Source organism: Anas acuta, chromosome 9 (genome assembly GCF_963932015.1).
Source record: "Anas acuta chromosome 9, bAnaAcu1.1, whole genome shotgun sequence".
Lineage (NCBI taxonomy): Eukaryota > Metazoa > Chordata > Aves > Anseriformes > Anatidae > Anas > Anas acuta.
Genome location: NC_088987.1, coordinates 12,180,884 through 12,203,706, shown reverse-complemented (window position 1 = coordinate 12,203,706; position 22,823 = coordinate 12,180,884). Strand labels below are relative to the sequence as shown.

Genomic DNA, 22,823 nt, shown 5'->3' with positions numbered 1-22,823 from the left:
CACGGCCACTCGTCATCCGGCACCCTCCAGCTGTCTCCAAAGGCATTGGTGTCAGGCACAACGACCCCATCAGGTCGTGTGAAGTCGTCCTCTTGTCTCCCGGTGTATGTTCCACACAACCCACACAGCTTGCCCTGGTGCTTCTCGGACACCCTCACAAGGAGCTCATGGTCCCCGTTGAACTGCACCTGCAGGCCCAGCTTGGTAGAGACCTGCACGTAGGAGCCACTCAGAGAAATGGTCACACCGGGGGCTGGAGAAGCAGGCAGGGAGGCCAGAGCACCGTTGATCTGAACAGGGAGGAGAGGGGGAGAGAGAAGCATAAAGACGGGCCCTCCGCTGCCAACTCACTGCTCTTCACTGCGGTGGTGCCAGGGCCCACCGAGCCACAAGCGCTGACGGCATGAGGAACCGCGCCCAGCCCTACGAGAACAGCAGCTACCCCACGGACAGCACACACAAAGCTCGGGACAGCAGGCAGAAACTGCGCCAGCAGTCCTGTCTGCCCCACTCACAGGCTCACTGTGCTCTCGTGGGAGCACGCCAGCAGGTTCAGACAACATCAAGCTCTTTGGGGGAACCGTGCTACTAATGGTACTTTGGATATCTGTGTTCCCAGGCCTAACAGTGAGGGGCGCTTACGTAGACTGCCTTGTTCTTGCGCAGTGCAATGTGGAGGCCTTCGACGGACAGCGCGACGGAGTTCAGAGCCGTCCAGCTCGGGCTGCCCCGATGTTCGTTGCGCGTGGTGATGCTGAAGCCGAGGGAGGAGTTGTCACAGGCCGTCACCACGGTGTAGTTGCAGGAGCCCTGGAAGTGGTGAAGCTTCCCGTCGAAGGTGCTGTAATGCGGGTCGCCGTAGATGTGGCAGAGAGCTGTGCTGGCTGGGTAACAGCCCGGCTGGCCGTCCTGGATCTTGCAGATCTCCTCCTCACCACAGGACAACTCAGAGCAAACCATCTGGCCGTTGGCTTCACACTGGCACTGCCTAGTGCAGTTCTCGTTCACCAAGTGCTCTCCTTCCTGCAGGCAGAGAAACCCGGAGCCCCATCACGTCAGGCAGGGAAGTAGAGGCAAAGCAGTGCCTCGGGAGGGGAGCGAGACGCCACAGGGTTTTCACTCACGCTGTAGTAGTTGCCCTCAAAGAGGCAGCCACAGTTGGCCTCGGGCACGCAGGCGTCTCCGCTGAGGAGGAAGCCAGAGGTGCACGCGCAGCCCTCCATGCAGGGCTTGGAGCAGTTCTGCGGGGCTTGTTGGTCAACGCAGGTGGCAGGACAGCCAGTCATGCAAGGGTCATAGTAGCTGTTGGCAGGGCACCGCAGGGCTGCAACGGGAAGGGGACAGTTAGGACCTGCAAAGCCCTCCAGGAAGGGGCTACCTTCTGGGAAGGCGAAGACCACCGAACGAGTCGTTGATCGCTGCTTTGCCAGAGGTACTGGGCACAGGGAGAGGCCCGCTTTCCTCTGGCAACTCCAAGGCAGGTACTCACGGCAGAAGGTGGCATTCCTCCAGGGGAGAAGAGTCACGCCGGCTGCCTGGCACGCGTCAGCATAGGCCTCCAGGGCACCACACAGGACCTCCTGGCTGCCACTCAGGGCACAAAGGTCGTAGGAGCAGGTGTCAAAGTAGCTCTGGGGGTTGATCACGGCATGGCAGCTCTCAAAAAAGCCTGGGCTGGCAGTCAGTATGCCACAGAACTGCTCCGATTGGTAGAGCTTCTCCTCTTCTGCACTGCAGGGTTCCAGGGGAGGGGGCACACCGCAAGAGGGGTCACCGTCGGGCACCTTCCAGCTCTCCCCAAATGCATTGGAGTCTGTGGCTTGCTGCCCGTCGGGCATCATGTAGTCGTCCTCTCGCCGGCTGTTGAAGTTCCCACACATGCCGCAGGTCAGGTTGGAGTAGGTGGTGGGCACCCTCACCTCCACCGAGTGGTCGGCGTCGTAGGACACTCTGAGGTTGAAGTCTGTCTCCAGGACGATGTAGCGGCCGCTTGTGCTCACTCTGATGGCTCCTCCTGCTGCACTCACCGGCAAGGTCCGGCGCACACCGTTCACCTAGGGCAGACGCACCGCAATGGACCGTGGTCTCTCTGGGGCCCTCGGCCCCTCAGGACCACGAGCCCCGCTCGCACAGACACCCCTGCAGCTGCGCAGCCATACATCTGCTGCACTCTGGGGACCCATTTAGCAGAGAAGAGGGAAGGCCCTGCCAAGAAAAGCCAGCCCCGCCTCGCACACACACCGTGCTTGAGCCAGCCCAGCTCCTTACCAGCACTTGGCTCCTCTCCTGCTTGACTATTGCAATGCGCTCTCCGTACACCTCGACCAGGACTTCGCGCACGTACGACACTCGGGGGTTGCCACGATGCTCGTTCTTTGCCTCAACATTGAAGTAGGGCACAGAGCTGTTGGAGCACACTTTGGCCAGGGTGTAGGTGCAGTTCCCCATGAAGTCGTGCGTCACCTTGTCAAAGGTAACGTAGTGAGGGTCACCGTGGACGTTGCAGATGCCATATGTGTGTTCAAGGCACTCGGGTTTCCCATTCTGCACACCACAGTACTGGCCCGCAGGGCACGAGGCGCTGGAGCACTGGACTTTGCCTCCCCGCGTGGGACACGTGCACTTTGTGGAGCAGCTGTTGTCCGTCCAGAACTCCGAGCCCACCGGGTAGTGCTGCCCATTGTGCCAGCACCCGCACTGCTGGCTGGGCACACATCGGTCGTTGTAGAGCAGGTACCCGCTGTCGCACACGCAACCCTCCACGCACGGCAGGCTGCAGGTGACGGGAGCCATAGGGTCAACACAGGTGGCAGGGCAGGCTGCAGCACAGGGCTCGTAGTGACTGTTGGCTGGACAGGTGATGGCTGCCAAGGCAAAAGGAGTAGCAGTGAAACCATCGGTAACCCTACACTCAGAATGCCCTCAAGGTAGGCAGGCTTCACCGCATGTTTTGGAAACTGGCATCATCACCCCGTTCCCACCATGCCCCCACGTGATGCCTTCCACAGGGAAAGGACCACGATGGGGATCTGGTGGACAAAGGGTGCTCCTTGCCACGGTGGCTGGCCAGCCCAGGGAAATGGGGTGCTTCCCTGCTTCTGACTTACGGCAGAATGTCGCGTTCCTCCACGCAGGGAGCTTGACACCAAGCGCCTGGCAGGCATCCGCATAGGCCTGCAAGCTGTTGCACAGGGCCTTGTCATCCAGCCCCAGCTCACACAGGTCGTAAAGGCAGGTGTTGAAGTAATCGCTGGGACTCAGCACGGCGTGGCACACCTCAAAGGGGCTGCTGCTGTCAGTGAGGAGTCCGCAGAAGCGGCTGCTGGCAATGACTTGCTTGTCGGCCTCACTACAGGCTGGCGGGGCGGGCTGTCCGGCTGAGCAGCTGTGGAAAGGCAGGGAGAAGGGCCCCTGGGTTAGCTGTGGGCTTCTTCTGGTGCCGCCTCCTCCCCTCGCGCGACACGTCCCCGCACCTACGCGGGGGCCACACGCACCTGCTGTCGTTGGACACCTGCCAGCTGTTACCCAGGCTGGTGGAGTCTGGCTCCAGCACCCCGTCCGGGTTCAGGAAGTCGTCTGCTGCCATCCCGTTGTAGTTCCCACACATGCCACAAACCTTCTGCCCAAAGGTGCTCGGAAGCGTCACCTCCACCAGATGGTTCCCGTCAAACTTCACTCTCAAGCCAAAGTCTGTCGTGACCACAGTGTAGAAGCCGCTGGACGAGACCTGCACGCCTGCCGACGGGGTGCAGGGCAGCACCTCTGCCACTCCGTTGACCTGCAAGGACACCAACCAAGAGAGGGTTGGAGCAACCCGTTTGGCGCGGCTCTCTGTCCTGACACAGCCCCGACGTTGCTCCCCCCTGCGCTTACCGTCACCACGCCGCCCTTCCCCAGCCTTATGCGCTGGCCATACACATCGACATCCACGTACTGGACGTAGGACACGCGCGTGTTGCCTCCCCTGTGCTCATTGGCCGCTTCCACGTTGAAGTAGGGCAGCGAGCTGTTGCTCTCACACAGCTTGGACAGGGTGTAGGTGCAGGTGCCCATGAAGTGGTGTATTTGATTGTCAAAGGTGTGGTAGTGAGGGTCTCCTTCCACCACACAGGTCCCTGACAGAGGAAGGACCAGAGGAAACGTTCAGTGATGCACCTCCTGCCGCCTCCTCTCCACAGCCCACCCTGACCGAACGCTGCAGCCCCGTGACTCGTCTGCTCCACTCACCTGAGCCTGGTGAGGGTGTTGGTGTCCCAGGTGTTGGTGTGCTGGTGCTAGGCGTTGGAGGCATATCGCCTATGAGAGACACAATGGAACATGTCAATCAATCCCCCTTGACCAGATCCTCTTCAAGGCAGAAACTACATTGACTGCCACGACAAGCAAGCTGCCCTTTCCCAAGCCGGGTGATGAGGTACCTGGGCAGTATCCCTTTTCAATGGACAGATCATCCAGTGCCACGTCGCTGCGGAAATCTTCCCCTATCATGCCTTCGAGGACAATCTAAGGGAAGGGATGGTTTCCAGCATTAGCTCCAGCCACAAACACTGTGTGCCATTTCAAAGCACACCCCGTCTCAGATGGCAGTTTGAGCCTCTGCCCTTACCTGCATGTTTCCTTTGCTGTGCACCGTGAGCTCTTGTAAATGCCATCTGTCCCCTTTGTTTCCAGCTTCTTTCCATTCCAGTGTTGATGTTTCATTGTGAGTTACGTACACCCGCAGGGCCATTGTTTCAGCCACGCCGTACATGTGATACCAGAAGCGGAAGCAGTGCGGTCCTTCTGAACCACATATTGGACTGGCCAAGCGAGCTACATCAGCTCGGTTATGCTCACTTCCTTGCAGGTATATGTAATAGCCATCTGGAAATAGCACAGTTGTAAGTTCTCATATTGCTGCATCTGGGCTACACAAAATACCTCTTTTACATTTTGTGTGCAGCTGCATTTTCTTGGGAGGCATGGCGAGAGCAGTCTGCACATAGTTTTCATGGTACTTTAAATGGAGTGCTTTTCTATCCAGAATAGAAGTCTAGACATCACTGGCCAGTGAGCGTGTGATGTTATGATATGGGCATTTAATCTGTCTATAATATTATAGTTTTCCTGTACCCAGCACCACCATTAAATTTCCTATCCCCAAATGGTTTTCCAGCAGATTACACCTCCTCCCTAGGGGAAGGCTAGCATCCTAAATTATGGGTCAGGCATTGAAGTGATCCAATCTTAGCCTGGGTATGTCTTTCCTGAAGCCTATCTGCAGGTAACTATGCAAACATGTTACACACTCTTCCATGTGCTGCACTGGTCATTCATCCCAAGACAAATTCATGACTGCTGCAGAAGATTCTGGATAAAGACCTGGAAACACGTTGCCTGGATTTCCTATTAAAAGAGGCTCTTTGCAGTCTTCTCAGAGACTGCTCTACCTGAAGCACAGCCAGATACTGGTTGCTGTTCCTACCTCCTGTTGTGTGGTCATAGGAAGGGCCAGTGTTCGGTGAGGGTGTTGGCCCCTTGTTCCTTATCCAGTCAAAGTTGTCATCAACTGCCTGTTCCCATCCACAGAAGTCAACATCAAACGTGCAGGATATATTGCAGGCTGTTGGTGCAGCTGTACATGTTGCAGATAGAAAAAAACAGTTTCCACAATGAGGCCTGGAATCTTTTCACTGTTCTGATAATGTCCTTCTAGATCTCATGCACTCATGTCCATTAAAGATTGGAAGATGATATAACAGAGTGAGTAGAAGCAATCCATACAGAAACATTGATTATTAAATGTCAAAATGTATCTGACAATATCTGTTCTTTATAAGTCCATTACTTAATTATCATCATAATGCATTAATATCCTCTATTTTTACACTGTGTTTTAATCCTTGGTCACTGCAAATTGCTCAAAGCTCTCCTATTTGGCACAACAACTGGCTCTCAAAGTGCAGCTTGGGTAGAAATCTAGACACCATTATGAGAACGGCCTAACATTTCTTTTACAGTTTCTAAATTGTGATGAGAAATATTACCTCAGATTTGAAAGAGGTTATGGAATGTCTTTTCATGTCATAGACAGGCTGTCATTTTTTCTGTTTCTGGTGATCACCTCTGGTAGTTGTAGAAGCAGTTTCATGTCTCTAGTCCTTCTTCTATGTTAACTAGTCTGCCTAGATAATAAGGCCCTAATAGTGTAATGAGTGGGAGGCTAAATGGAGCTCAAGTCAAGTTGCAGGATTTTCACTTATTAATTTTAAGCTCTGGTTTATACACTTCTAAAGTTATTTGACATGCTTTATTAAAACCTGGAACTGTAGACTAGTGGTGTAAATGTTGTATTAACATTTCTCAAAAACAAAAAAAATATTTTATTAAAGCCAGAGTGGTGATCTGTTTGGAAAAAATAACAAGTTGGTTTGAAAGAAAACACGAAGTGTTTAATTTTCCCTGGCTCATCACTTAACTGCCAGATATGTTGGCTTTCATGACCCAGTTCTGAATAACTCTCTGAAGTCAAAAATGTTCAAACATTGTGGCTTAAAGTGAACACTGGAAGACCATTAAATGCATAGGCTAGAAGCTTGATTTTGTAAGACACCGAGCAATCAAAAGTTTTCTATGTCTTCCTGAATCACCTTCTCTGAAATTCTTCTCAGCTTCTTAGTTATTTGCATTTATATTTGTAACATGAGGATTAAATTGCATTGCTATTGGCCAAATGGCCTTGTGACTTACCACAGATGGTACCTTCCCTCCATTCTCCCAGATTTACACCTCCAAGCTCACAGGCAGCAGCATATGCCTCTAAAATTTTGCAAAATTGTTCAGAATTCCCCTCTGTGGCACACAGGTCATAGACACAGCTCTCAAAGTACAGTTGTGGTGGAATGTACCAATGACAGACTGCAAAAGGCCCACTGTTTTCCAAAATAATTTTACAGACTTCTTCATATTCTTTCTCTTTTTCTGTGTCACAGGTCGGTGGCACAACTGCAACTGGATTACATCTGCATCAAAAATAAACAGCAGCATGGTTATATAATACATATTTATATTTTGTTCTACACTGTAAGGTACACCTCAACAATAATAGAACTCTATGCTGAATTCTGTGGATCTGCTGTGTATTCTCATCTTTAGTTTTTAAGAGCCAAAGGTGAGAAATATTACAATGTGACTCACAATTCCCCATTAAGAGTACAGTAGTGAGTTGTTAAGGTATGCCTACCCATCCATAGGAAGTCAAAAGAAACCAGCCAACCAGATATCTAACACAAGGAATATAATTTCAATTCACTATTGTGGATAGTAAGGTAGCTAATTGGTGTATGAAAGCATTAATAGACAGTGCTTATCTTAATCAATGTATAATTATGTTAGGAGGAGAATCTGAGGCATATATTTAGCTTTCTTATAGTTGGATGATATAACGAAGATATTTTAGCATAGAGAATCAAGAAGAAATAAAGTTAACGTGCAAAAAAAGGAGCCCAATTTCAAATAAAATGTACAAAGTTCATATTGAAAACCATTGAAGAGTAGTTTTAAAAATAAAGTGCTTTCTACTGAGATGTGGAATTTTTCAAAGGTGAAAATTCTAGCCAACAAGTAATATCAAAAAAGGGTTTTTATGGAATGCATATTATGTGTGTTAATCTCTTAAGTAGAAGCTCTATGTTTCAGGTATTTTGCTGTTTCCTTTAATATTATTGGATACTTACATCCAGTTGTCATCCTTCACTAGCCAGCTGTCACCAAATTTATTTGGATCCTGTTCTAGGACATTGTCTGGTTTAAGAAAATCATCCAGCTGGTTGTCATTGAATGTCCCACACAGACCACACAGCTGTCCTTTGAGACTTTCATCAACCTGAATAAAAAGCTCCTGGTCGCCATCAAACTTCACCTGGATCCCTAGAGAGGTATCAATGACTACATAATGTCCTTTTACAGCTACTGTTGCTCCATGCTTCAAATCCACAGGAAGAGAAACCTGAAATCCATCCACCTAAAGAAAACAAAGCCCACACAAACAGGTGAGTCAATAAAGCTCCAAGTAACAAAGGAGAGGTCTCTATACTGCTAATCCCATAGCTTTCTTCAGCAAGTCAGCCTTATTCTAAGGAGCAAGATAGACCAAAAAAATGAAGCTGATCAGGGACTAATCAGCTATATACTTATCTCATATATTGAATATTCTTTTATGAAGAAAGGCTGAGAGAGATGGGTTTATTCAGCCTGAAGAAGAAAAGGCTCCAGGGAGGACTCACTGCAGCTTTTCAATACTTAAAGTGGGCTTATAAAAAGATGGAGAGTCACTTTTTGCTCAGGAAGATAATGATAGGACAAGAGAGAGTGGTTTTAAACTGAAAGAGGGAGATTTATATTAGATGTTAGGAGGAAATTCTTCACTCAGAGAGTGGTGAGGCACTTGAACAGGTTGCCCAGAGAGGTTGTGGATGCTCCATCCCTGGAGTTGCTCAAGACCAGGCTGGGCAAGGCCCTGGGGAATCTAATCTAGTGGGTGGCATCCCTGCCTATTTCAGGGGGGTTGGGACTGGGTGATCTTTAAGGCCCCTTCCAACCCAAGCTGTTCTATGATTCCATGAATATGGGTTTATAGCACAAGTTGAGCACTGTATTGTCACAGCTACACGCATAGCAATACTTGGACAAGTTAATTTAAAGCTATCTGTGGTATGTACAGGTCTGAGAGCATATAGCAAAAATACTACTTCTGATTTAAAGACCAGAACAGCAAAATCCAGACTGAGATTTAGTTCAGCAAAAGCTTTCTATTTAAGGATGAAGTTACAGTTGGAGATGTTTTTCCTAAAACCTAATGCAGACATGATTTGACTGGACATAATGCATAATGACACTATGCTGATTTCTGACTCTTCAAAAAAAATATTTATGTGCCTTCTAGCATATGTAGTCTTGAAGGTGAATGAAGTAGAGAAACCTGATTCAGTTCTGGTTGGAAAAATGCAGTGCACAGATATGATAGATTGTGCTTAAAGTAGAACACTTACATAGGTCTCTTTATTTCTCCTCACAACAATATGAAGATTTTTCAGTGTGACAGCAACTGAGTCCAAGGCTGTCCAGTTTGGGTTTCCTCTATGTTTATTTCTGGTTGTCACTGAAAACTGTTCAGATGAATTTGTGCATGTCTCAACAACTGTATAATTGCAGTCTCCTTGGAAATGGTACAGTCTCCCATCAAAGGTTACATAATGTGGATCCCCAAAAATGTGGCAGGTGCTGGGGTTCAATGGATAACATCCTAGTAGTCCATTCTGCACCTTGCAAACTTCGCTTGCTTTGCATGTGTTGGAATCACAAACTATAGTCCCACTTCCAGTACATACACATTGGCCTGCACAGTCTGTTTGCCAAAAAACTTCTCCTTTCTGTTAGAAATGACAAAATAATAATAAAATTTTTAAAAAGTTAAGAATTAATGATGAACTGTGAAAAAAAAGCTCCATAACTATGTGCTAGAACAAACCTCATAATATTTGTCATTGAGAAGACAGCCACAGTTGTTCATGGACACACACTGTCCCCCGCTGATGACAAAGCCATTGTTGCATTCACATCCCTCTACACAAGGTTTGCTGCAGTTCTTTGATGCAAGAGGGTCAGTGCAGGTTGCAGGACAAGCACTGGTGCATGGGTTATAATGGCTATTAGGAGGACAGGCAACAGCTGAAAAACAGTAAAAGGCTCTTCATTGATGATCACAGCTCACATAAAGCTAGGATGCAAAATGGGATTATTTTGAACTAGTGACAGTAATTTATCAGAAACTGCATTGGAGAATAAAATTTCTTTCTTATTTTGAAATCAGAAAGCAAAAAACGAAAAATACTCTACAAGAAAAAGGCTTGAATGTTAACATATGTCCTTGATGTTTAGCAACTTCAAATCCAAATGAATACTAATGCTTTCTACGTGAGGTCTACTACTTAGGTGGTATGTGAACTGTGGAAGTCATTAAATGTACACTGGAAAGGAACAAAACAGTTAAAGGCAAAACAACCTACAAATCTCACATGTGATTCCACGTTATCAGTGACCTGCTGCTAGTTATTTGACATAGATTCTTGGGATAGGATGGAGTTCTCCTCATATTTCTGGCAGTAAAAATTAATGAAATATATTTTGTAGAACCTTATCTGCTCATATTTCATGGGGGAATATGTGAAGAATTTAAGATCTCTAAACTGAGTGCTAGCGCCTGAAAGCAGCCTCCTGAGACAGCAAGGGAACTATTCAAAGATTCAGCTCTGTAGAGAAACTCACGGCAGAAGGTGGCATTCCTCCAGGGGAGAAGAGTCACGCCGGCTGCCTGGCACGCGTCAGCATAGGCCTCCAGGGCACCACACAGGACCTCCTGGCTGCCACTCAGGGCACAAAGGTCGTAGGAGCAGGTGTCAAAGTAGCTCTGGGGGTTGATCACGGCATGGCAGCTCTCAAAAAAGCCTGGGCTGGCAGTCAGTATGCCACAGAACTGCTCCGATTGGTAGAGCTTCTCCTCTTCCGCACTGCAGGGTTCCAGGGGAGGGGGCACACCGCAAGAGGGGTCACCGTCGGGCACCTTCCAGCTCTCCCCCAATGCATTGGAGTCTGTGGCTTGCTGCCCGTCAGGCATCATGTAGTCGTCCTCTCGCCGGCTGTTGAAGTTCCCGCACATGCCGCAGGTCAGGTTGGAGTAGGTGGTGGGCACCCTCACCTCCACCGAGTGGTCGGCGTCGTAGGACACTCTGAGGTTGAAGTCCGTCTCCAGGACGATGTAGCGGCCGCTTGTGCTCACTCTGATGGCTCCTCCTGCTGCACTCACCGGCAAGGTCCGGCGCACACCGTTCACCTAGGGCAGACGCACCGCAATGGACCGTGGTCTCTCTGGGGCCCTCGGCCCCTCAGGACCACGAGCCCCGCTCGCACAGACACCCCTGCAGCTGCGCAGCCATACATCTGCTGCACTCTGGGGACCCATTTAGCAGAGAAGAGGGAAGACCCTGCCAAGAAAAGCCAGCCCTGCCTCGCACACACACCGCGCTTGAGCCAGCCCAGCTCCTTACCAGCACTTGGCTCCTCTCCTGCTTGACTATTGCAATGCGCTCTCCGTACACCTCGACCAGGACTTCGCGCACGTACGACACTCGGGGGTTGCCACGATGCTCGTTCTTTGCCTCAACATTGAAGTAGGGCACGGAGCTGTTGGAGCACACTTTGGCCAGGGTGTAGGTGCAGTTCCCCATGAAGTCGTGCGTCACCTTGTCAAAGGTAACGTAGTGAGGGTCACCGTGGACGTTGCAGATGCCATATGTGTGTTCAAGGCACTCGGGTTTCCCATTCTGCACACCACAGTATTGGCCCGCAGGGCATGAGGCGCTGGAGCACTGGACTTTGCCTCCCCGCGTGGGACACGTGCACTTTGTGGAGCAGCTGTTGTCCGTCCAGAACTCCGAGCCCACCGGGTAGTGCTGCCCATTGTGCCAGCACCCGCACTGCTGGCTGGGCACACATCGGTCGTTGTAGAGCAGGTACCCGCTGTCGCACACACAACCCTCCATGCACGGCAGGCTGCATTTATACGGTGCTAATGGGTCAACACAGGTGGCAGGGCAGGCTGCAGCACAGGGCTCGTAGTGACTGTTGGCTGGACAGGCTAGTGCTGTATAATAAAAAATAGTAATACACAGGTTTATCTTTTAATTATTGAAATATTGTTGTTGTTTAATTACATATTCTATTTTGTTCTGAAATATTTGAGGACATCCTGGATTTGTCTGGCAATCTAATGCATGTGTTTCCTGTTTAAACACCCTCTAATTTAGTTTGAGCTTTGAGCTTTTTAATATCTTACGGTGAAAATTTCTTAGGAGACCTCTTACTTTTGTAGGTGTTTTCTTTGGTCACTTGCATGGGCTGAGTATATCACTCATTCTATTTGTCCTTGATATGTGCTAGATTGGTCTGGTCTTTTATTCTAGTCTTGTAGCTTCTTGATTTATATATATATATATTTTAATTTCCTCAGTGTTTTAAATGTCTGTTAAATAATCAGGATGTACAAGTGCTGTATTCTATTTTTAGATCTTGTTAGACACATGACATATAAAAAAAATGCTAATTAGGGGTTTTAAACATGAGGTTTTCAAGTGAGAATATGTCAGAATTAACATTTCTTGAAGAATCTTTTTCCAGTTTCTGCATACTTACATGTTGCGGTTCAGTTTTTAATGACATAACCTTGCTCTATTTTAGCCTACTTTCCTAAGCAGACAGAGATCACAGAATTACATTCTCTGTCCATTCTCCCATTAATTAAATCTGACACAGCTGACTTTCTGGGGAATGGCAGAAGATAGCTTAGTGTCTCTGCAAGTAGAGTCGGTGAAACTCTCGTATGTCAACTAAGCATTTGCAAAACAAGTTGTTGCTTTGTTGTTGTTGCTGTTTTGTTTTGTTTTTCTCAAAGACACTTAAATTAGCTACAACTTCCCCAGAAAGCAAAAAATCCTCTAAGTCAAATGTCCCTGACATACTTAATACTCCTAAACAAAAACATAGGGACACTATATGATTTCAAAGGAAAAGACCTCAACTCTATTTGAAGATGGACTAGAAAGTGTTTTTTTTTTTCCTTTCATCCAGAAACAGCTTAAGTAGTTTCATTAAAGGCTTCCTAAAGGACTCAGATTGAGGACTACACATAATCCTGAAATCTTTATCTTAATCAGTTGAGATTCACAGTGTTACTGGAATTTTTCAATCTTAAAATGATCTCTCCTCAGGCAGTCCTAACTATATCCTTCTGACAAATGGTAATTTCCAGTAGTCTTTGATACATACGGCAGAAGGTTGCATTTCTCCATGGTTGTAGCTGGACTCCTGCTGCTTGGCACACATCCGCATAAGCCTGCAGGTTTTGACAAAGGGCCGCATCGTTCAAATGAAACTCACAGAGATCATATTGGCAGGCATCGAAATAACTCTGTGGATCAACAACTGAATGGCAGTTCTGGAATGGACCACTGGGATCAGTGACCAGACCACAGTAGTCATTGCTTTGGATGATATGTTTTTCATCATCAGTGCAATTTGGGGTATGGCCATCATCTGGCAAGCACCTGGTGTGGAAAAAATGATGTGTAAAAATTTACTGGCAAACTTTGCATGCAATTGCATCCAAGATGCTTTTCAAATTGCACCTAACAAAACTTCAGGGAGGCTAGCTCAACATTTCAAAAAAAAACCAAAAACCTACATTAATTCATTATTATTATTATTATTTTAATTTTAAACAAGCTTTAGACATGGCAGACACCTAGGAAGAGCAAACAAAAAATAAAAGCATTCAAAGTTAAATATCTGTCGTCATTAAATAACATACTGTGTAATTATAAAATAAATTGTTAAGTATCTCAGAAGAGTTCAAACAGGATCTTTAAGTATTAGCATTAATATACTATAACACTAACTGAAATTCTAGTGAGTATCTGCAGGTGTTATATTCAAACTTTCTCTTTTTAAACACTGTTGAATTTGCTAGGAAAATTTGCTAGGAAAGTTTACCCAGATATGTGAAGGAACTTCACTGACAAGAATATATTTTATTCCTTGTTCCTGACATTTTTGGGCTACATTCAACAGTTGCATAAAATACTGCTCATTGCATAACCAATAGCTAAGGCCAAACATTCTGATTGGAGTCCTACCTTGAGTCATTATAAACTTGCCAACTGTTTCCAAGGCTGGCCGAGTTTGTTTCCATCTCTCCATCTGGGTTAAGAAAGTCATCTGTTTTGTTCCCATTATAGTTTCCACATATTCCACAGACTTTTGACATATAGGTACTGGGAAGAGTGATTTCTGCTCTGTGATCTCCATCAAACTTGACATTCAGCCCAAAGTCAGTGGTAACCACAACATACTGCCCGCTTAAGGAAACACTGACAGGGTGCACCAAGGTCAGAGGGAGCACCTGAATGACTCCATCAACCTGCAGGGACAGAGAAAGGCAATCCTTAAAATCACTTTAAAAGAAGTATTTCTAATGGTGATCCTCTTAGACTATGTTTCTATACTGAGCATAGGATTTGCATAGTGAGCCTGTACAAGCATTAAAAACTCAGACCATAGTGTTATTGTTTTTTGAAGTCTTATGTAACATGAATGCTGTATATGGGCAAACGATCTAAGGCCTTAAGACCTAGCGATGCAAATACTTAGCTTCGAGGTCCCAGCTGTGGTCAAAGCAAGATTGGTGAATCAGACCCAGCTGAAAAAAGTCCAAAACTTAGCAGGGTCTTTCAGGAGTAACTGATGGCAGACCTTTTAATTTTGGATAAAACAACATGAGCATGAACAAAGAACATGGCATAAGATTTAAAAGATGTAGCTAGAATGAAGTCTCAGACTGGACAAATCTGGACAAATTTTGAAAAAGCTTTTTTCTTTTCTTTTTTTTTTTTTTCTCTTTCTTCTTAATTTTCACACATGAGATGCCAAACAACAGAAAACACATGCTTGTATAAAGTTTTCATTTTCTTTTTTTTTTTTTTAAATTTAATAAAATTAACATTTACTTTGAACATTTGTTCTTATTATATACATAAGAAATTTTAGTTTACTTAGGAACATACATAATGAAAAATGTAAATACAACGGAAAGATATAAAAGAGGAACTGTTGGAGAAATGTGGATATAAAATTCACTGTGCTTCTAAGATCACATGGGAAAGGTCACTGTGTATATTTAAACCTTTACCTCATCTCACATAGATCACTGCAATTTTATTATTATTATTATTTTTAATAAGAAAGGTGTTAATCAAATAAGGTGAGTTATTAATTTATTGTGGGTTTTGAATCAAACATGTATCTGCTACCTTCACCCTTCATGGAAGTGTGCCAAAAAGAAGTCTTAAAATACAATAGCTGGCCAAATGATACATTCGGCATGAGGAGAGTCATCAGATATTCTCTGGGACTCTCATCTGGCCCTGTTTTATGGCAAGTGCCAGATATTAGGTGAAGCTAGCGGTTATGTGGAATAAACAGAAATCACAGACAAGCATGCAGCTTTATAGGCCACTGTATAGGCCTGGAAAATAACCACCAGCTCAGCCTCAGTTAATGAAGGGCCTTTTTATTTCCTGCTGCAGAATAAATTTGGGAGTGGGGGGAAGCTTGAAAGGTAGGTTAGCCCACCAAAACTATCTGGAGCATCAGTTTTGGTCCTGCCTCCTAGCAACATAGCACAACATTTTAACCTGTGCTTTCAATTCCGAAATCCCAATGTTTACTTTAAGGACTCTATAGTACTACTAGTCCTAAGTATTTGACTGCCCCCTAAATATCACTGTATGTTTGTAGTCATTGCACTACAATTTCTTGAATTACTGGTGATAGTGTCGTTCAGCCTTACCTTAACAACTCTGTTTTTACCCAGATTGATCCTGTAGCCATACACATCGACATCCACGTACTGGACGTAGGACACGCGCGTGTTGCTTCCCCTGTGCTCATTGGCCGCTTCCACGTTGAAGTAGGGCAGTGAGCTGTTGCTCTCACACAGCTTGGACAGGGTGTAGGTGCAGGTGCCCATGAAGTCATGACGCTGCTTGTCAAATGTGTAATAATGAGGATCCCCATGTATGCTACAAATTGCTTCTGGAGATGGGAAAAAGGAATATGTTCTCATCAACATATTGGTGCATCCAGAAAGGCCACCTCATACCTGCATTGTGCAGTGGGAACACACAGTCACCCCCATTTTATAGATTATATATGGAAGGACAGAAACAGAAAAAAATAGATTCATACAGCAATGCCATAGAAACACACATAGAGAAATTAACTCAGAAACACACAGAGAAATTAACTAAAGCATTTAAGTAGCACTGGTAGAAATGCCTTTCTAAAATGCCTTGACTAGCATATGTGACTGGATAAAATTACCTGTCAGTGGAGATGGCGTAGGTTCTGTTGGCGTAGGTGTTGGTGGTACAGGGGTGGAAACTGCATCTGTCAATAGAGAAGATAAGGTAACAATGAGTTATAACATTACTCCATAAACACTACATACTAACCAATGTACATGAATTTCAACTTACTCTTCACCAGCTTAAATTTAGAAGATTTTCACTGAAGTGAGTGGAATGGCCTATATTTAAAACTGAGTACATGTAGGTCCTTTGAGCTCTTAGGAGCTCATCTGACTGTTAGGTTGGTGACAGTGACTGAGCTTGTCCCTGCATGCTTCTCTGGAACTGTAAGTGTATTTACAATTGGATGCATGTTTCATGAAATCATAGAATGGTTGAGGTTGGAAGGGACCCTTAAGGATCATCTAATTCCAACATCTCTGCCATGGGCAGGTACACCTTCCACCAGATCAGGTTGCCAAAAGCCCCATCCAACCTTATTATTGACATTACTAATAGCATTATTTATAAAAAATTTAGTTATAGTATAGAAAACAAGTCTAGTTATAGCATAGAAAAGTCATAAGAGGACAAGGTAGAGATTTGTAAATTATGATACAGCAACTACATACTTTTTTGTGCTCACCATATGATTAAGCTGGAAGTGGGGAGTTTTGCAGGATACTTATAATTTAGAAAAAGACAATAGACTTCACATAAACTGATGTTCAGTATATACTGATAAAGCTCTGTATAAAATGATCCTATTCACTTGATGATTTCTAACTTCAAAGCTGAAAACACATTTTAATAAACTGCTTGCAAAATGGGATCAACTGCTTTGCATCCACTGGCTTCTTGCACACTTCCTTCTTTTATGCCCACTTCTGCACATCCAGTTCCCTACTCTGGCACAGCTGAACATTTTGCATGTGCAGCACAAAAATTTATTTTTGTTCTTTTTTTACTCTCAAGCTTTAAGTTAACTTTGTTGTAGAGCTGAGAAACAGAACAGAAGAAAACCTCTTTCTAAGATTGTCTCTCGAGATGTAAGGTGAAGAAGTTCTGCAAGTGACAATATGAGTATCGAACATATAACCCAAAGAATGATTGTTAAAATTGCCTTGAAAACTAATTTTTCATGTGATAAATGGACATATATTTAGATTTTTATGAGTCTGATTAAAATGTTTATTCCATCGAGCATTCTTCTAGAAGCAAAAAGTTGGGAGGATTTTTTTATTTTTTATTTTTATTTATTTTTAATTTTTTTTTTTTAACAAGGCCTAATAACTCACTGAACTGATCATATTAGTAGCCACACAGTTGAACAGAGGGAGGAGCACTTCTCTCGCCTCTCGGAATTACATTTAGTGCACCATCCAGTGGCTGAATTGTGTGGTAATGAGTCCGGAAAAAATGAACAGCTGGCTCTCCAAAAGAGCCCCAAGTATTATGCACAGAATTTTAAAGAAAATTACGTGTTCTGAGGGTGTGAACACGAATGGAACTCTTCACCCTCCAAAAATCCTGCCTAGTGTAATTTGAACCATTTTATCATCATTATATGAGTAGTGTTTCACAGAGACCTATTTATACCTAGTGACGTTTTCTATACCATATTCAGCAGGTTCCTTGTAGAATTCACATTTTATAAGTTTTGCATGCATAACAGTACAGATGGGATGAAACAGTAATTCATTTCTGAACCCAAGTCATTCACAGTTTGTGCAAGTCTTGGCTGTTTTGTTACAGGATCAGGAATCGAGTTCAAACTGCTGATTCATAGACAGAAATGGTATTGCAATTCAGCATTATTGAGTCACCATTACTTATTTATTTATTTGTGCTGCATATGAAAGTTCTGTTTATTTGCTGAGCTCATATGAACAGAGATTTGCTGTAAAATGTTGATTAGATCATTTAATCTGTAATTCATGACCAATGTTCATATCCTTGACTGGGTTTAAAGATGGACTTCAAACTTAAAGTTTGTTGAACCTTGTGAAAATGATCACATTTGCAGAGATAGCTTATTCTCTACATTCAAGGTGGTGAGGAAAGATTTGGGAAGAATCTACACCAGAACAGGTAACATTTAAATGAAGTGAGCTGTAAAGCTTTTACCATTTCTTTTGTGGTTTGGAATTACAAGGAGTTTTGATATTGTATATGGAATTGAATAATGGTCAGCAGCTTAAACAGAGATGAGGAAGGAGTGTATGCTAAGGCACAAATATAAAACTTACCACAGGATCCATCTCTTACTCTCACATTGTCCAGTGCTGTATCCCCATACTCTGTCAGTCCTCGGACAGCCTCAAAAATGACCTAGCCAGGATGTAAAGGGAATCATTGCAACAATTACTCAGACAAATATGACAGAATTTCCCTCAACCTGTTTTCAAAATATTCTGTCTGGTCTATCTCTAAGGACATCAGGTGAACTGAGGGTGGAACAGTTTTCCTAGCTTTCCTCGGAAGTCTAGAATATATATTCTGTAGCAAGGTAGGGACTTGATGAAACACTGCACTCTGTTTTTTTTATTTTATTGATTGATAAATGACTTATTAAAATTAGTTTTCTGGATTCTATAGAGGACTTGAACGTAGGCAGCATCCCACAGTTTAAACCTAAGTTTGCAACGGAAAAACCTGCACTTAAGTAAGGCACCTAAAGTCCTTGTCATCATGATGAAATGAGGGAAGAAGGGAGGGTAGGAAGAAAGGAAAGAGAGAGAAAAGAAAATATAGTTTATCCATTAGCTAAAAACACTAATAAAACTCGGGGTTGTTTGTTTCTTCTCGGTTCGTTGGCACAGAGCATTTGGGTATTTTACTTACAAAACATAAAACAATAAATTCTTGGTTATATTTTCTAGGTTACATATACAATCTTTTACAGCTTGGAAAGGGAGAACAAACATTAATGCTGACACTGCACAAAAATTTTATTCTGAAAATATATTACCTTTATCCTTCTTTGTGTTGAAAAAGTATGAGTGACAGCACCATAATTCCAAGAGGAACTCTGGTTTCCCTTCCGACTCCATGCCACAGACTCCCCTGTGCTGTCTTGGATAATCACTCTCAACTCATTCAGTTCTTCTGACCCAAACATATAGTACCAGAAGTCTATGCATATTTCTCCAGAAACCACAACATCTGGGCTCTCAAGTCTGTTAGTGTCAAATGGGATCAGATTACTTGCTTCTTGGTAGATGAAATAGCCTTCTGCAGAGTGAAAAAAAATAAAAATAAGGCTGAATCTTTGTAACTTGTTAGGTGTAACTTAAAACCAAAGTACAACTCTGGAAGAATTCAAGTGCATCAACATTAACAAAGAAGCAAAGTAGAAGGGATTTGTAATTTACGTTGCAATAGTTAGCATTCTATAGCTATCTAAAGTGGAGTGTAAATTAGAAAGCAAATAAAATTTATCTCACACAAACAGTTATTTTGGCATCATGAACAAAATTTAAACATCTTTCAAGAGACAGCACATCCAGATAAAGTGCCTCAGTGACGGTTTTGCTTGTCATCACTTCCCTGTACTAAGATCAAAGCTACATTTCCTCAATGCAGTTAGTCAAGTCTCTCCCATCTGACTGTGGAAAGGAATGAAAAAAGACCATTTCTACATTGTAGAGTATTTCTCCACAAAAAAAATTATCTAATACTCACTAAAAGGTTTTAGGACTTTATTAATGGTAAGAAAATTTAAGTAACACTTGGAGTTATATGGTCTGTGCCAATTGGAAAAAAAAAAAAAAAAAGAAGACATTATTATCTAGTTGTGTGAATCTCTGTTTAAAGTATTTCACTTCTTCTTTCAACAAAATACTAAAAATGTATAAATTCCTTACTGAAAATCCAAACTGATACTGTTCTAATCTAATCTAACTAAGTAATGCTTACTAACTGAGTCTGATAGAAGGTGACCATTCCAATCTTGGGATAATTACAGAAAAAAATATCACTGCAGACTGATTTCCTATAAATAGAACTGCTGGTACAAGGATAATGGTTCACACAGATAGAGGTGGAGCCATGCTAAGCACTCTTTTGATGACATGAGCACTTTAGACCTCAGATTTTCAATCACATGTAGCTGAGTACAAGCCTTTTAAAGGCATTCTTTAATTTCCGACATGATCTTGTAAAACTTTGCTATCATGAAAATTACCTAGTGTCAGTACTGCAGTCATTACATTTATTGTCATTAGCAGGTATCACTGTAACTTGCCCACAAAATTTCTCATGAACAATGATCTGTTGCATGTCATTGCCTTCTCTGTGAGGTCTTAAGCATGGTGTAACTAACATTCTTCTGCTTTCTTCTACTGCACTTACCAGTGCAGATTTCCAGCCCGTGATGGTACAACTTAGTTTCATTTACCTGTGACTGAGCATGGTGAAAAGCCAAAGACATGTGTCAACCAAATTGACACATTTCAAAGGATTTCACGAATCTCTTCATAAAATAGAAAGAAGAAGATAGGCAGTCTTCAAAAGGAAATTAACAGTACCACAAACAAGCACTTACTTCCATCAGGATAGTCTCCATCAGGACCCGTTCCATCAGTTGGAGTGTCATGCTTGGTTCGTATCCACACTCCCTGGTTCACATTGCAAGGTTGGGTCCAGTCACAAAACGGTCTTGAATTGTTATTAAAATCACATCTGGTGAGGTAAGCTGAAACACACGCATTAAAGTAAGGAAAGGATATAATATATTCAAAACCAGCCTTGGACATCAATAGCACTAAGAACAAGCAGTTACCTGTTTCAGGATCCCATGTTCTCAAGCCGCCAGTTGGTCTTTGTCTGAGCCTGCCAAGAAAAAAAACACACAATGAAACAGTTTAAGAAAGGATGTCAGGAACAAGGTATGTTTTTAGGTGTTCTTACTGAATTACTGCCCAGACCCAGGACCTCATCCACATCTGACTCCGTCTCTTCCCATTTGCCCTTACTCCTTCAGGAAAAGTTCTGAGAGTGAGTAAAAGGTGGGATATGTTCACCTTATCTGAGTGTAGAAGTATCCTCTACTCTGTATCCCTTTGAATTGAAAGGAGACCAGCTCTAGGTACGGGGATCTATAGAAGGGATGGCTAGATGCAACTATGCTCAGAAAATACCAGGATAACAAAAAAAAACTCATAATGAACTTGCTCATGGCATTGTCATCCCCACTCTTGCAAAACAGTGTGTGTAAATGCCAATAAACTGGTGTACTGTATAACTATGTTATTTCTTGGAAGGCTATTTCCTTTAACCACAGCAAATCTCTTATGACCACAACCTGTCATCTCATTCAGTTCTTCTTCTAACTTACCCTGAAAATGCTGCAGGGCAAGGAGCAGATATAAATGTATAGTCTTTATGGTGCTACAAAATACTGCAGAGATGAACTGACACGATACCAAAATCCCATCACAGATCACAGCATAGATGGTTCTTTTATTTGGGAGTTTTTTTTATAGGAAAGGGATTTCCAGGACTGCAAGGCTACAAAGCAGCTCTTGACATGTTCTGATGGTGGTCCACAGCATCAGGAGGCAGGGTCCAGTTCCAGCCTGCATGGTGCCCTCCACCCCAATTACCCTTCTTGTACTTGACACAGTATAGAAAATCTGTCCTTAAGCAAATCCATCACAGTGAATGTCCCCACAGCCCATCAAAATCTAAGCAGAGAGATTCAGATAAACTAGGGATCTTAGGACTAAATATCACACAAACTATAGCTAGTTCATCAATGAAATCCACCAAGCAATTAGAAAACAGATTGAGCTAAAGCTCGATAAGGAAAGAGGTGTGAAAAGAGATAAAGTAGGAATTTTTTCTGTTTTCCTTCTTGGATTTCCTCCTCTACAAGAAAGGGAAAGCTGTGGCAAGTTGCCATTTAGTCTCCATCCAGTTCTATTTAAACTGTTACACATCAGGCAAGTACTAAGACAAAGGCTACTGTAGATAAACTTTTAGAGTCAAACATTTGATAACTGCTGCAGATATTTTGTCAAGATCTCTCCTCTTCAGATGTGCCATTAGAAATTTGTGTTACAAATTTCTCTCAGATAGCAGCCAGTGCAGAATTAGGAAAAAAAAATATCAATTATTTCCTCTTTTTAAAAATTATACAGTGTAATTGTACAACATTCCATGTTTAAAAGGTGAAGAAAAGATATTTATCATTAACAGTAGCTAAGCTTCCTGAACTAAGGTGCATTCAGCATTGTGCTACTTACCCTGTGGTATTCAGCACTGAAAGACAAAATAAAATTAGAGTGCATTGTAAGTGCCAGAGCGTCCCCATACTAGAAGACAGAGTTAAGTCTTCTGTGTGGTACAGTCTACATAATAATCCACCAGCTGTCCTCAGCAAGAGGGAAATGAGGACGACCAACCGTGAAACGGAAGAATATATTGACCACAGGGCGGAGGTGACTGTAAAATTCTGACCAATCCTGTATCATCTGGGCTCCCCAGATTATCTTCCTCAAGGAAAGCACATATTAATGAAAAGCTCCTATTCTGTGTGAGTTGTTTTGACACCCTTCGTTGCCTATTGGAGAAACTGTTTTGATTTGGGAATATTTTATTGCTGCTTTTGTATATTTAAAACTTTAAAATTAACTTTAAAGGTTGTATTTTTATAGTTTTGTTTATATATATATATTGATAGCAAGACAACTTTCTTAAGTTTAAAACTTCTGCCCAGCTTTTATTGCTAGTGTAAGCAGGGTTTCTTGTATTCACTGTATTTTCTCCCTCTCTGAAGCTAACATACAGCGCAGCAGACCACAAGCTTTTAATTTACTCAGAACAGTCAGATTGTCATTGGCAAAATTCATGAAATTGCTGAAATATTATTGCCAGCGTATT

At 43.5% G+C, this 22,823-nt stretch overlaps 1 protein-coding gene across 8 annotated transcripts in view; it reads right to left on the bottom strand.

Annotated features, from left to right (window-relative positions):
• Positions 1-22,339, bottom strand: part of LOC137860805 (IgGFc-binding protein-like) — a 72,750-nt gene extending 50,411 nt beyond the window's left edge. For all 8 annotated transcript variants that reach the window (XM_068691451.1, XM_068691450.1, XM_068691446.1 and 5 more), the window contains exons 1-27: positions 22,187-22,339; positions 20,722-20,771; positions 20,485-20,634; positions 18,910-19,172; positions 18,188-18,269; positions 15,973-16,038; positions 15,440-15,684; positions 13,728-14,011; positions 12,862-13,139; positions 11,085-11,680; positions 10,306-10,870; positions 9,509-9,708; positions 9,030-9,410; positions 7,716-8,002; positions 6,730-7,001; positions 5,465-5,614; positions 4,607-4,863; positions 4,419-4,503; positions 4,228-4,296; positions 3,874-4,115; positions 3,495-3,778; positions 3,108-3,385; positions 2,269-2,864; positions 1,490-2,054; positions 1,125-1,324; positions 643-1,023; positions 4-290 (exon numbers count right to left, since the gene is read on the bottom strand). In XM_068691451.1, the coding sequence (XP_068547552.1) occupies positions 4-290; positions 643-1,023; positions 1,125-1,324; positions 1,490-2,054; positions 2,269-2,864; positions 3,108-3,385; positions 3,495-3,778; positions 3,874-4,115; positions 4,228-4,296; positions 4,419-4,503; positions 4,607-4,863; positions 5,465-5,614; positions 6,730-7,001; positions 7,716-8,002; positions 9,030-9,410; positions 9,509-9,708; positions 10,306-10,870; positions 11,085-11,680; positions 12,862-13,139; positions 13,728-14,011; positions 15,440-15,684; positions 15,973-16,038; positions 18,188-18,269; positions 18,910-19,172; positions 20,485-20,634; positions 20,722-20,771; positions 22,187-22,254 (7,181 nt within the window). In that variant the 5' untranslated portion in view covers positions 22,255-22,339. The remainder of the gene's footprint in view (positions 1-3; positions 291-642; positions 1,024-1,124; positions 1,325-1,489; positions 2,055-2,268; positions 2,865-3,107; positions 3,386-3,494; positions 3,779-3,873; positions 4,116-4,227; positions 4,297-4,418; positions 4,504-4,606; positions 4,864-5,464; positions 5,615-6,729; positions 7,002-7,715; positions 8,003-9,029; positions 9,411-9,508; positions 9,709-10,305; positions 10,871-11,084; positions 11,681-12,861; positions 13,140-13,727; positions 14,012-15,439; positions 15,685-15,972; positions 16,039-18,187; positions 18,270-18,909; positions 19,173-20,484; positions 20,635-20,721; positions 20,772-22,186) is intronic.
• Positions 22,340-22,823: the final 484 nt, after the last annotated feature.